The sequence below is a fragment of the Taudactylus pleione genome, unplaced genomic scaffold (assembly GCF_031769625.1).
Source record: "Taudactylus pleione unplaced genomic scaffold, aTauple2 ptg000810l, whole genome shotgun sequence".
In the NCBI taxonomy this organism is placed as follows: Eukaryota; Metazoa; Chordata; class Amphibia; order Anura; family Myobatrachidae; genus Taudactylus; species Taudactylus pleione.
The window spans coordinates 363,232-376,464 of NW_028285212.1; the positions used below are offsets into that span (position 1 = coordinate 363,232).

Genomic DNA, 13,233 nt, shown 5'->3' on the forward strand with positions numbered 1-13,233 from the left:
ATCTGCCTGAAGTCCGCTTATTCCCTTGCAGGGGGGGCAGCACGGCCGGCTATGGCCATTTGCTGGGTTGCCAGAGCGATGGAGCGCTGGGCGGATTCATTAGAGGCTTCTTTTGAATCCGACTGTCCGGCCGATCAGGCGGAGTTGATTGGCAATCTCCGTGATTCGGCCACCTACATCAACGAGGCGGCTCTAGACATTAGTACTCTGGTGTCTAGAATTTCTTCAGCAGCGGTAGCTGCTCGTCGCACCTTGTGGCTGCGATCCTGGAAGGCGGACGCAGATTCCAAGAAAGGTCTGGAAGCGTTGCCGTTTACCGGAGAAGTTCTCTTCGGTCCGGATCTGGATAAGATTGTGGCCACGCTGGCGGCAGCCAAATCTGCCTGTCTCCCGTCGGCCGCTGCTCCTTCTGGTTCGGGACCATCGTCCTTTCGGTCATCTAGGGCCCAGGGCAGGCCCAAACCACAGTCGTTTCCTCGACAGGCTGGCCCTAAGAAATCGGTCAAGCCCCGGAAGCAGGCATGGATTACCAGACGTCCGGCCCCCAAGCCAGATGACAAGCCTGCGGCCTGACGGTCCGGGCCTCCCTTTGGGGGATCCCAGGGTGGGAGGCCGCCTGCTACAGTTCGCCCAGTGTTGGTCGACCACTACGACAGACACTTGGGTTCTGGAGGTGGTTTCCCACGGATACGCCCTCTCCTTCCGGCACAGACCCCCGGCTCGCTTCTTCACCACGGGTCTCCCATCAGACCGGAACAAGGCTACGGAGCTGCGGAAGGTATTGCACACTATGCTCCAGGCTGGAGTTATAGTGGCGGTTCCATTCTCCCAGAGGGGCCAGGGTTTCTATTCAAATCTATTTTTGGTACAGAAACCCAATGGGTCATATCGTCCGATTCTCAACCTCAAAGCACTCAACAAGTCTTTGCGGGTCCCGAAGTTTCGGATGGAGACCCTACGGTCCATCATTCTGGCGCTGGAACCTGGGGACTACTTGGTGTCATTGGACATACAGGACGCTTACCTGCATGTCCCTATTCTTTGGCGCCATCAACAGTTCCTCAGGTTTGCAATCAGCAGCGACCACTTCCAGTTTCGGGCGTTACCTTTTGGCCTGGCAACAGCACCACGTGTTTTCACCAAGGTGATGGCGGTCATGGCGGCTTCTCTGCGGCTGCAGGGAGTCCGCATGTTGCCGTATTTGGACGACCTGTTATTGGTGGCAGGATCTCCAGAGCTCCTGTTACGCCACTTGGACCTGACCATTGCACTGCTGCAACGGCACGGCTGGCTAATCAACTGGCAGAAGTCCACTCTAATCCCGTCTCGGAGGATTCTGCATCTTGGAGCCTTATTGGACTCGGGACAGCAAAGGATCTTCGTGACGGAGGACAAGATCTCTGCTTTACAGTCAAGGGTGCGCAGTTGTCTGCACAGCCGCCGGGTGTCCTTACACTCGGCGATGAGGTTACTGGGCTCCATGGTGTCGGTGTTCGACATGGTGGAATACGCCCAGTTTCACTCCAGACCTCTGCAGCACCTGATCCTGTCCAAGTGGAACGGGCTGACTCAGTCTCTGAAGTCCCAGACGATTGTGCTCACCCAGGAGGTTCGCCTGTCCCTTACGTGGTGGTTACAGACGACCCACCTCAACAAGGGACGTCCGTTCTGGGTTCCAAATTGGGTCCTGTTGACAACGGACGCCAGTCTTCGGGGCTGGGGAGCAGTTTCGGGTCCACACTTGTTCCAGGGCAGGTGGACGCCGACAGAAGCGGAGCTTCCAATAAATATCTTGGAACTCCGTGCGGTCTTCAATGCTCTCCAGCAGGCACAGCGGTTTCTCCAGGGTCGCCCGGTGCAGGTCCAGTCGGACAACGCTACCACCGTGGCCTACATAAACAGGCAAGGAGGAACTCGCAGTCGGGCGGCTCTCGTAGAGGTCTCTCGGATCCTGGTTTGGGCGGAGCGCAATCTTCCGGCCATATCAGCGGTCTTCATCCCGGGAGTGCTCAATTGGGAGGCGGACTTTCTAAGTCGCCAGGACGTTCATCCGGGGGAATGGTCCCTGCACCCGGACGTTTTTCAACTACTGGTGGACAGGTGGGGTCTTCCAGAAATCGACCTCATGGCGTCCCGGCACAACAACAAGTTGCCGGTGTACGGGTCTCGCACAAGAGACGAAGGGGCGTCTCTGGTGGATGCTCTGTCCGTCCGGTGGACGTTCCGGTTCGCATACCTGTTCCCTCCGGTCTCCCTTCTTCCACGGGTAATCCGGAAATTCAAACAGGAAGGAGGGACGCTCCTGTTGATAGCTCCCGCGTGGCCCAGACGGCACTGGTTCTCAGACCTTCAGGGTCTGTCCGTGGACATTCCTCTGCGGTTGCCGCTACGACCGGACCTTCTGTCTCAGGGTCCTTGCCTTCACCCGGACCTGACTCGGCTGTCTTTGACGGCGTGGCTGTTGAGACGGCCATGCTGAGGTCCCGGGGGTTTTCCAGCTCGGTGGTGCGGACCATGTTACGAGCTCGGAAACCGTCTTCCGCGAGGATATACCATCGCGTGTGGCATACGTTCTTCCAGTGGTGTCGACCGAGAGGTTATGCACCGCGGGAGTTTCGTCTGTCTCGGATTCTCGCCTTCCTGCAAGTGGGACTAGATCATGGGCTTCGCCTTGCTTCTTTGAAGGTACAGGTTTCGGCCCTATCTGTCTGGTTTCACCGTAGGATTGCTACAATCCCGGATGTGCGCACCTTTATGCAGGGTGTTCTCCGCATTCAGCCGCCCTTTGTTCCACCTGTGGCGCCTTGGGATTTGGCTGTGGTCCTGAGGGCTCTCCAAGGACTGCCGTTTGAACCACTGGGCTCAGTGGATCTTAAATGGCTAACAGCTAAGACTGTTTTCCTTCTGGCCATTGCTTCGGCCAGACGTGTTTCTGAGTTAGGGGCTCTTTCTTGTAGACCCCCTTTCTTGGTTTTTTATGGGAACAGGGCAGTGCTCCGCACTCGGCCCGAGTTTCTTCCCAAAGTTGTTTCATATTAACGAGGAAATAGTTGTTCCGGCCTTTAACTCACCGGGTCTTTCCGTGGGTGAGGCCTCTTTGGATGTTGTGCGGGCCTTAAGGACTTATGTTGACCGCACTTCTTCGTTTAGGAAGTCGGACGCTTTGTTTGTCCTCTTTGGCTTCCGTAAAAAGGGTTGGCCTGCTTCAAAGCAAACTTTGGCAGCCTGGATCCGTATGGCTATTTCTGAAGCTTATCTTCATGAAGGCCTACCGGTCCCTCCTTCTCTGAAGGCTCATTCCACTAGGTCTGTGGGTCCTTCGTGGGCAGCTCGACGTGGTGCCTCGGCAGTTCAGATCTGCAAGGCTGCTACGTGGTCTTCTGTCCATACCTTCGTGAGGTATTACAGGTTTGACACCTTCGCCTCTCAGGATGCTTCCTTCGGGCGGCGGATTCTCCTTTCTGCACAGGAGCGTCCCCACCCTTAAAGGATACTGCTTTGGGACATCCCCAAGGTATCCTGTGGATACCCTATGGACCCTGAAGTAGAAAATATGAGATATGGTAAGAACTTACCCTTGTTATCTCTATTTCTACGAAGTCCATAGGGTTCCACAGGACTCCCGCCCTGTCGCACCTGTGCTGCAGATGGGCTTTGCTCTGGTCACCGGTTTTCCGTCTCCCTCTGGTGAGAATGTGATTCTTGTATGTGTCCAGATCTTTGTTCTCTCTCTTCCTTCTCCTCCTCCGGCCTATGGCTTGGTAACTAACTGAGGTGCCTTGGCTCGGGGGCGGGGTATAGGAGGGGACCTAGTGCATCCTGGGAGGCTGAAAGCTTAACTCTTTGGTGCCCTGCGACTGACGTCACACCTATACCCCAAGGTATCCTGTGGAACCCTATGGACTTCGTAGAAATAGAGATAACAAGGGTAAGTTCTTACCATATCTCATATTATTCTTGTGCAACAGCTACCCGCTATTTGTTTCCAGCACAGCTTTTAGTATCTTGGCTCAAACTGGGGGTTTCATGAGACTGCTTGTAGTTTGCATCACCTGCAACACACTAATCAAAGTGACTGATGCTCCTGATGGCTATATTAAATATATGAATTATTGTAATGTATTACGGTGCAAAATAAGATATGAATACCCCTTTTATGTGCCTGCCTCTCCTCTTGTCACCTGTTATCCCCTTTTTATAGGCATATTTAATTGGCCGCAAGGTTTTTTTTGCAAAGCTTGACACACCCGATTCTTGCGCTGTCCAATGTGCACAATAATGTTTTCTGCATAAACCCACAGGAAATTTAAATATAATTGGGGAATCAGCCTGTACCCTAAAAAACTTCACACAATTATTGGATAACAGTATAGAGGTCTATTTCTATCCCAAAGAAAAAATATTTTGCACTTGGCTGAAAAAATTATAAAAAATCTATTTTTCTAATAAGTTGATACTTTAGTCATTTGAAGCCACTTTAAAAATGTTTAAAAAAAACACCTGTAACTCCCACCTGCAAGGTTAAAAACACCTGTCCCTTTGGATTGCTCTGCCTGTAATGAGCCACGTTTGGCTCTTGTCTTTTTGATGGAAATGTTTTTCTGATTTAATTACCTTTATACATATACCTTTTTAATAGGTCTTTGTTCTATTTATTTCGTCTTTTGATATGATGAGTAATGTATTATTGCTGATGAATAAAATAAAAAATAAAAAACCTGTCCCATCCATTTAACAATCTCATATACCTGTCCCACATCTTTTAACCAATTATTCTGCACTTTGCAGCATAATACCCCAATAGTGAAATGTAATTATTGGCCCAATTAAGCTAATTAAAAACTTCTAATTGATCATTAGGGGGGTGTCTATATAAATGACTGTGGCTAAAATTCTTGCAGAATAGCAAAGACCCCACAGCTGGGCAGAATTTCTTGCTCCGCAAGAAAAAATATTTAACACAGGCAATTGAATATACCCCCTAGGCCCAAAGGTTTGTTATTGTGAAATTCAGTCAAAAATATTAAATTAAGTAAATTGTACTTTGTCTTCCATAGTTTCAGTTATATGGCGCTTCTGTTTGTCCACATATTTTATGACAGGGAAACGAGCGCTAGTGGCTGCCAATCACATTGATTATAAATATTTAAATTTGATTCTGGACCACCAACTTGTGACATCCCTGTAAGTGCCCCGCGGCACCCAGTTTGGGAATCACTGGAGTAAGGACTGGAGCATGTAGCTAAATCACAGCATGGGTCAAGGTCATCCTACAATTACCTTTACTGTGTTAATATTTTGAATGTTTTCATTTTTAGTGGCGTCTGTCTTTCCCAAGCATGAAGTTTGAGATTCTGGACGCCTCACACTTGTCTCTATACACAGGTAAGTACATGGTGTATGGACTTTACATTTGCAGTATTTTTAATTTGCAAAAGAGCATTTGACTATTTTAATTACTTGTCAGATGAAACCGCTTTCAAAATGAATGAGATCGCCCACATCCCACGCACGCTCTCCAGTGTGATCAACCATCGTTTGGCCAGAGAAGAACCCACGGTGGATATCTTAAGACAGGACCCCCGAGACACGTTCTATATAAGTAAGTGTCACACATGATAGCAATGGTAATGCCGCCACGCACCAATAAGGCTTCGCAAACGGACAAATTGCATTGAAATCGGTGCAGTTGAAAACCCGTCACAGTAGACTCTTATCCCAGAGCCTTAGATAGTGTGTCGCCATCTCCTGCGTGGAACGTTATTATTAATGTGGACATCTCTCTCCAGCCCCTATGATTGAAGAATCCAGAGTGGAGAATGTGCTGGTCCCCTGTGCATACAACCCCACGTATGTGGTGAAGGATTTTCCCATTGCACGTTACCAAGGCCTGCAGTTTGTAAGTAGATACAGAATAGCATTGATCACATTGAACGTAGCACTACTTCACCTAATAACATTATTATAGCGGTTAGCTCAGGGCCTAGTGTATATCGTTTCAGCCCCCAGCAGTAATGTGCTCTCTACTAGTTTATTTTGCTAATATGGGGGAGAATGTACTAAGTTCTGGAAAGTAATACATTAGAGAGTGATAGACTACTAGCCACTCAGCTCCTAACTGCTCATGTTACAGGCTGTGGCCCCATTTATTAATGGAGCTAAACACCAGCGTCCTTCACTGTGATTAATAAACGAAAATGCCACTGGTATTTATCAATACTTACCCCTCTGACGAGGTCCAACGAAGTCCTCATCAGTGAGGTTCTCCGCTCACTTGATGGCAGCCTAACGCTGCCAGTGACGAGCTTCTGTGTAATGCGCATGCGCGACGGTCCGTCTGCGCATGTGCGTGACGCAAGAGCTTGGCGGGGACCCGGCAGTGTCTGGAAGGCTTTGCTGAAGCCGGAAGGGAAGAGCCAGGTCACCATTGCCATCAATGGGGACCGCATCGCTCTCGCCACCAAAAGATGGCGAGAACAATGCTGTGACAAACAGCGGTAATCTTAGATTATTGCAGTTTGTTGAATACAGAAAGGATGACATAAGCGCTATAGTGGTTATGCATTGTAAATAAATGGGGCCCTGTGTTTGAAATATGACGGGAGCTGATTTGGTTGGTACTTTATCACTCTCTAGTTTATAACTTTTTAGAGCTTAGTACATCTGCCCCTATATCTTTTCCCATCTGTGTTCTTAATTATGTGTTTTTATTGTATGTAGGTGTACCTTACTTTTGTCTACCCAAATGATTTTACTCGTCTTACCCATATGGAAACCGAAAACAAATGTTTCTATCGAGAGTCCCCAGTTTACTTGGAGAAGTAAGTTCTATTCTTCCGTATGATTTTCCCCCAACCCGTCTCCCAGCTCTGCCACAGTGTTCTCTGCGTTGCTCGCTCCCACCTCAAACTGAGCACATTCTGAAACCTTTGCCCTGTTCTCTTCATGCTTCTTGTCATTTCTATCTCACAAACAGCACATTTTAATTAGTGTGATCTTCTGTTCAAGGTTTGGATTCTATAAATATATGAAGATGGATGATGAGGATTCTCCCCAGATGCCATTTCTGTTTTTTAACCATCAGCGTATGTACATAATATCTCTCTGTCACTGTGCTCTAAATTCTGCACTGCTTTCCACATTTCACACAGGGAACTGCTCTGCTATGAAAAATACGTGCAGACTCATTTATCCCTTTACTGTGACATCTATATGACATACACACACACACTTACTAGTTCAAACTATGGGAAGGGTTCTTGCCTCCAGGCGTCTGGACTGGAGTTCCGCCACTGCTTATCTTTATCTTTTTTAAACAATTAGGGGTCTGTTTACTAAGCCGTGGACGGAGATAAAGTACCAGCCAACCAGCTCTTAACTTTCATTTTTCAAACACAGCCTATGACATAGCAGTTAGGAGCTAATTGGCTGGTACTTTATATCTGTTCACTTTATCTTCATCCAAGACTTGGTAAATAGGCCCCTTAATCTCCAAAGCTTTCCTTATCCTCTTCTTCTTCTGATCTTGCCTAAATTCCTGACTCTTCTTTCCTTTGCCAGACTTCATGGATGAAGATGAGGAGGAGTCACTGATGCCAGGTGCCTCACAGAAGAAAAAAATGATCCGAGAAGAGGAGACCATTGGTGCCATGTCACCCAGCACTGTTGGTCATGGGCACACCAATATCCCTTACAATAATTCTTTAGAATCTATGCCTATGACGAATGACAGCACAAGGGCCCCGTTGAGGACTCTGTTGTGGGCACCTAGGGAAAGCCCACCAGCTGCACGCCGGGGGCATAGGAAACCATTAACACCGGGAATGAAAGATGATCCAGAACCCACTGTGGGGAAATCTACTTACAGAACAAAGGTCAGAGAAGATGGTGATATTGCTCCTAGGACAAAAGGGAAGAAGTCGGATAATAGACCAAGGGTCAGAGAGAGAAATAGACATGGGAAGTTAGAGAAACAAATGTATTTGAGATCAGAAGTTGCAGAGAAACCGGACAATCTAGAAGTAAGGCCTAGTGAGGAAAGCAAGTTAGAGGTCACCACCAGAGAGGAAAAAGTAAAACCGAAATCTAAGGACAAATCTGGGGTTGCAAAAAAACAAGAATCAGATAAAGTGTATGTGACACGTCTTCTCTCTGGAGTTCGAAAGAATCGAGGTCATGTCTTCCCAGGGGTGTTGTTGCCTAAACCTAAACCCCGTAGAACATCCAGACTTCGTGAGCACTCTCATATCCCTACACCCCCAAAAGTTCCTCATGGGGAAAGATTTAGACCATGGACTCCACCTGATACCTCAGAACTTGGACTTTTCAGTTGGGAAGGCCAGACTGAAGTCCCTGGAATATCCCTCCCTACCTCACCTAGTCTTCCTGGTGGCCCTCCCTCCCTCAGCTTGTCTTCAGAAGCCCCAGCAGAAGAGCTGCAGGACTATAGCTATGAGGATGCAGAGCCGCGGCAAGCATGGCCTGAGGATGCCATCAATTGGCAGCGTACGTTTAGTGTTGGAAATGTAGATTTTGAGATGCTGAGGTCGGACTGGAATGATCTTCGCTGCAATGTGAGTGGTAACTTGCAACTCTCCGAAGCGGAAACTGTAGACGTGGTGGCTCAGTACATGGAAAAACTCAATGAGAAGAATGGAGGGTGAGAGAAACGCTTGCTTGGATAGACTTTGTCTATATTCAGTAGCTTATTTCATATCTTGTACGGTACATATTGTTTTGGGTTTTCTCTCTGTACTTATTCTTCTATATGTTTTATTCACAGTTTTCATGTTATCTTCACATTAGCCTACGTTTACAAGCATTTTATTCATTTTACGCTACTTCCTCCTATTTCTTATGTTTTCTATGTGTCTTCCTTTGCAGCATTTATACTTTGCTTCGTATAATCAACGTGGAGAAGCGGCGTGACTCCGCTCGAGGTAACCGGTACCTCCTAGAGCTGGAGCTGGAGGAACGAGGCCGTAAGAAAGTGAGACTGGCAGAGTACGTTTATCTCCTCCTGCACCGTGGCACAGGTGGCGACAGTGATGAAAGCCCTCCCGCTGAACCGCCTGAAATTTCTCCCAGTCCTTCCATCTACAGTAAACCAATCCTGTGCCGGCCTGTCAGTCTGAGCTGGAATCCTCGGGCTACGGTGCACTTTGTAGTGCCTGGTGAGTGTAGTGTAAAGTTTCTTTGAATTCTTTACTCCGCAATGCTGAATGTAATTTATTTGCAAGATAACCATGTTTTATCCTTCTTTATTTTCTGTCTCTTGTTGAAAGACAGGTGGGTGGTTAGTTGTTTAGCCTTTGGGGTGTTGGAAGCCGAGAGGAAGAGGCCATATGGTGTTTTTCATTAGTCATCAGGACACCATTAGCTGCACTACTATTGTGTGTTATTGGATGGTTTCTTGGGTTTAAATGTTTGGTAAGAAAAATTAATCAAATTGAGCCTGTGCTGTCTTGCAGCAATCAGGGTACTAGTGTAGTCTCTCAGCAGTGTTTTGCGGGAGGTCTATGCTTTAATAGTGCCAAATTGCTAGATCCTTAAAGATTCTGGTATCAGCAGTGGAACAAGATTTTGGTAAAGTGGTATAATGTTTGTACTAACAGTATAACACAAGTGCACTTTACTACACTTTTAGTACACTTTACTAGTGCATGCTATATCGGGAGGCTGAAGAAATCTACCTATCTATAGATAGAAGGTTCTTGGAATGGTGATGATTTTAAGGGGTAGTAGTATTATGTGCTATATGTCTAGATGGTGATATATAGTTTCTTGAGTGCTAATGTACAACATCTGTATTGAGAAGTAGTCTGTTACTTTGTTTTTTTATTATTATTTGAAAAGCTTGTGTAGGCAAGCAACGAATAGTACATTGCTCTTTGTATGCCTTGGCTCTGACAAATGGAAAGTCACGTTTTATTTAGCTGGAGCTTCCATGCACATACTCTACGTTCTGGAATAAACCCATAAGTCATTTTCTCTCTCTGCGTCTAAAAACAATCCAAGACGACCTTTACAGAGTACTGTGGGGGCAATGCAGTCAGCCAGCGAAGTACAGATGCCTGGGGTAGAAATATATAGGAAATTAGAATAGGTTGGGTGATTCATTCATTTCTGGTGTTGAGTTCTGTGTTTCTAAGCAATGTATAGCAGTTGTAGCAAAACACAGGTCAATAGGGATTAATGGTTTTAGATTTTCCTCCTCAGTTCCTCTCTGTTCCAGCTCTGTGTCTCCATGTTTATTTAAAAGTTGATGCTGCAGCCTTGGCTATGTGTAGCAGGAGCTTCTATGCACATAGTATATGTTCTGGAATAAACCCATCAGTTATGAACTCTGGGGTCGACGGTAAGCTGCGCTCTCACGCAGCCAAAAGGGGCCGGGTATGCAAATGCTGCGATCGCACTGTCTGGTGGAAGGACGCCCTCTATGCCTTAGAGATCGACGGCAGAGCGAACGCACGCCAATATAAACACGCCCACTTTTGTTTCTTAGCACACGTCATCTCCAGGAGGTGTGTGATTAATCGGTTACATCGAGAGCCATCGGAGCTGCACGCAGCACTTGAGGTAGACCCTACCCCACCTCAAGCACTGCGATCAGTGCTGTCTAATATACAACCAAGTGACGTGTACAATGACGCTTCTTTGCTAATTATGCACACTCATAAAACGCCGTTTAGACGCCCAGACACGCATGCGTTCGCACATCCACTCCTCCGTTCACAAGCACCTTCCCCTGTTACCACCCACAAACGGCACTATCTGTCACTCAAATTAGCGTCCAGTCTGTTTATTACGAGTGCACAATTCCCTAGCACAGTGAGTGACTTGCGCATATTGAAGCATGCGCAAACGGGCGATTATCGGCCATAGCGTGCGTCCGTGGCTTAGAGTTCGGGTCTGTCTTTTCCCATAATACCCCTGTCTCCTTTTTATTTTTCCTTTTCATTAATTAAGACTGTAATTTCCTTCATTTTCAGTCTATCATTATGCCTGTGTGCCAAAGTGCCTACAAAATGTAGTGCTTTTTCTACTTCAGGGTCCATAGGGGGTCCACAGGGTTGACCTTGGGGTATAGCTTGGATCTGGATCCATGGGCACCATACAGTTAAAGCTTTAGCTCCCAGGATGCACTTGGGTCTATCCTCCTCTATACCCCGCCCCGAGCCACAGGCACCTCAGTTTAGTTTGGTGCCCGGCCGAAGTCGGTCACCTGTTGCAGGGGGGCTGCAGGAGCAGCCCCTAAAGCTTTCTTTTAAAGAAGAAGATTTTATTATTTTCTAACTTTTTACACTTTTTTAACTAAGCGCCAGCATCAGACTGTCTGTTAGACGTCCGCGCTGACGCAAGTTCTTCTCGCTGGCGCCGCGACGCCAGTACAGATCTGGGGATCGCGGCAGGACCCCAGAGTCTGTACTAGCCGGGCTCTGGGGACTCCCTTGACTGCTGCCGGACATACGTGATTCAGGTAAGCCGAGAGTCGCCGTTTTTTTGGCGGCCCGCGGATACTTTAAAAATGCAGTCAGATGCCTCCTGGTCTCTGGGGACAGACCGGAGGCTCTAGCGGTGGCGGCGGGCTCCCCCTCCATTGAGGCATACCCCGTGTGAACACTAGACCACCAGGGTAGTAAGCTGGAAGCGGGACCACCAACCCTGGGGTTAATAGCTAGCCGGGGGAGGCAGCTTTCCCTGTATTATGGCTCCTCCCCTCAGCTCAGTGTGCCTTTCTGCTCTGTATCTGGCATCGCTGAGCTGCTCCTATCTTCGGCCACTCCTCCTCTGAGGTCTCCGGCGGCCATTTTCTCCAGTGGCACAACGCAGATCTCTCAGGCTGTACATGTGGACCGGTCCCCCTGTGTACCTCTCCCCTGTTGTAGGACAGTGTACACAGCGCTATAGCCCTCCCAGACACTGAATCTGGGTGGTTGAGTTTAGCGGAAGGTGCAGTAAGTATATCTTTCTGCAGTGAGTATATCTTTCTGCATTGTATGTGACTTTTGCTAGTGCTGCCTGTCTGTGATTTATTTCTACTTGCTGTCAGCTTATACCTATCCCTTTCCTTCTCCTACGGCCCTAAGGTGTGTGGGGGAGGGTTTTTCTACGGACCTCACTTGTATAAAACAAGTATTGGTGAGGTCAGTCACATACAGTTGTGTGCCATATTGTGAACTGTTGTATTGCACACTTGAGAGTGCGCAGGTGTTAATACCATACTGCTTTCCGTGATAAGTAATTCCTGTGTATTTACTGTATCATGTCTGATGAGGAGGTAGAGCACTCTGGGACCCCTGTGTTGGTTTCCTGCAGACGCTGTTCTGCAGGATTTAATAGGGAGGATCTATCTCAGGATGGTCTGTGCGGGCGGTGGCGGCTGGTACCTGACCCTACTAAAACCCCTATGTCACAGGACCCTCCATGGGCGATGTTTTCACAGGTGCTAGTGTCGATTGCTGACCGTTTATCGGTCCCGACAGTCCCTCCTAGGGCGTTGCCCCAGCACACCATCCCCCATTCCCCGGGTATTCCGCAAATACTGCAGTCTCCACCTGGGTCCCAGACTGTAGGTCCCTATACGGGGATGCCTGTGTACGTACAGCTCCCCCCCCCCCCGGTGACGCAACAGTTTGTTGTGCCTTTTCAGAGTTTCCCTCAGGCGACTAATCCTCCCTGGGTGGAGGTACTCTCCAGCTCGGTACAGAGCCTTGCGGCCACATCTTCGGCTTTTCAGTCGATGTTACAAAGTGATATGCCGCAGAAGGCGTCCAAGCGTCATGTCGTTAGTACATTGATGGCGCAATTGTCGGACTCTGAAGTGTCCTCAGACGATGGAGAGATTCTTGAGGACTCTGACTCTGAGGCTGCAGGTCAGGAGGTGGAAACTAGGTCCTCCATTAATGTGCTGGCATTAGTTAAGGCGGTGCGAGCCATCCTTCATATAGAGGAGGATGCCCCGGCGCCTAAGCCTAAGTATCCTAACTTTAAAAAGGTTAAGGTTACTTCAAGTGTTTTTCCTCTGTCTGATCAATTGGCGGATCATATGGCGGTAGCTTGGCAGCTGCCTAGTAAGAAATTCCTACCACAGAAAAGGTTGGTTTCTAACTACCCTTTTCCTGATTATTATTGCAGGAAATGGGAAACCCCACCTGCGGTGGATTCCCATGTCACCCGCTTAATTAAAAGTGCTACGCTGCCTTTACTGTCTATTTCTTCTTTGAAAGATCC

The 13,233-nt window shown here is 48.1% G+C and overlaps 1 protein-coding gene across 2 annotated transcripts in view; it reads left to right on the plus strand.

Moving 5' to 3' along the window:
* Window positions 1–13,233, plus strand: part of B4GALNT4 (beta-1,4-N-acetyl-galactosaminyltransferase 4) — a 79,986-nt gene that overhangs the window by 25,789 nt on the left and 40,964 nt on the right. For both annotated transcript variants that reach the window (XM_088458140.1, XM_088458141.1), the window contains exons 10-16: window positions 5,319–5,385; window positions 5,468–5,602; window positions 5,790–5,899; window positions 6,721–6,821; window positions 7,009–7,085; window positions 7,561–8,659; window positions 8,884–9,173. In XM_088458140.1, the coding sequence (XP_088314266.1) occupies window positions 5,319–5,385; window positions 5,468–5,602; window positions 5,790–5,899; window positions 6,721–6,821; window positions 7,009–7,085; window positions 7,561–8,659; window positions 8,884–9,173 (1,879 nt within the window). The remainder of the gene's footprint in view (window positions 1–5,318; window positions 5,386–5,467; window positions 5,603–5,789; window positions 5,900–6,720; window positions 6,822–7,008; window positions 7,086–7,560; window positions 8,660–8,883; window positions 9,174–13,233) is intronic.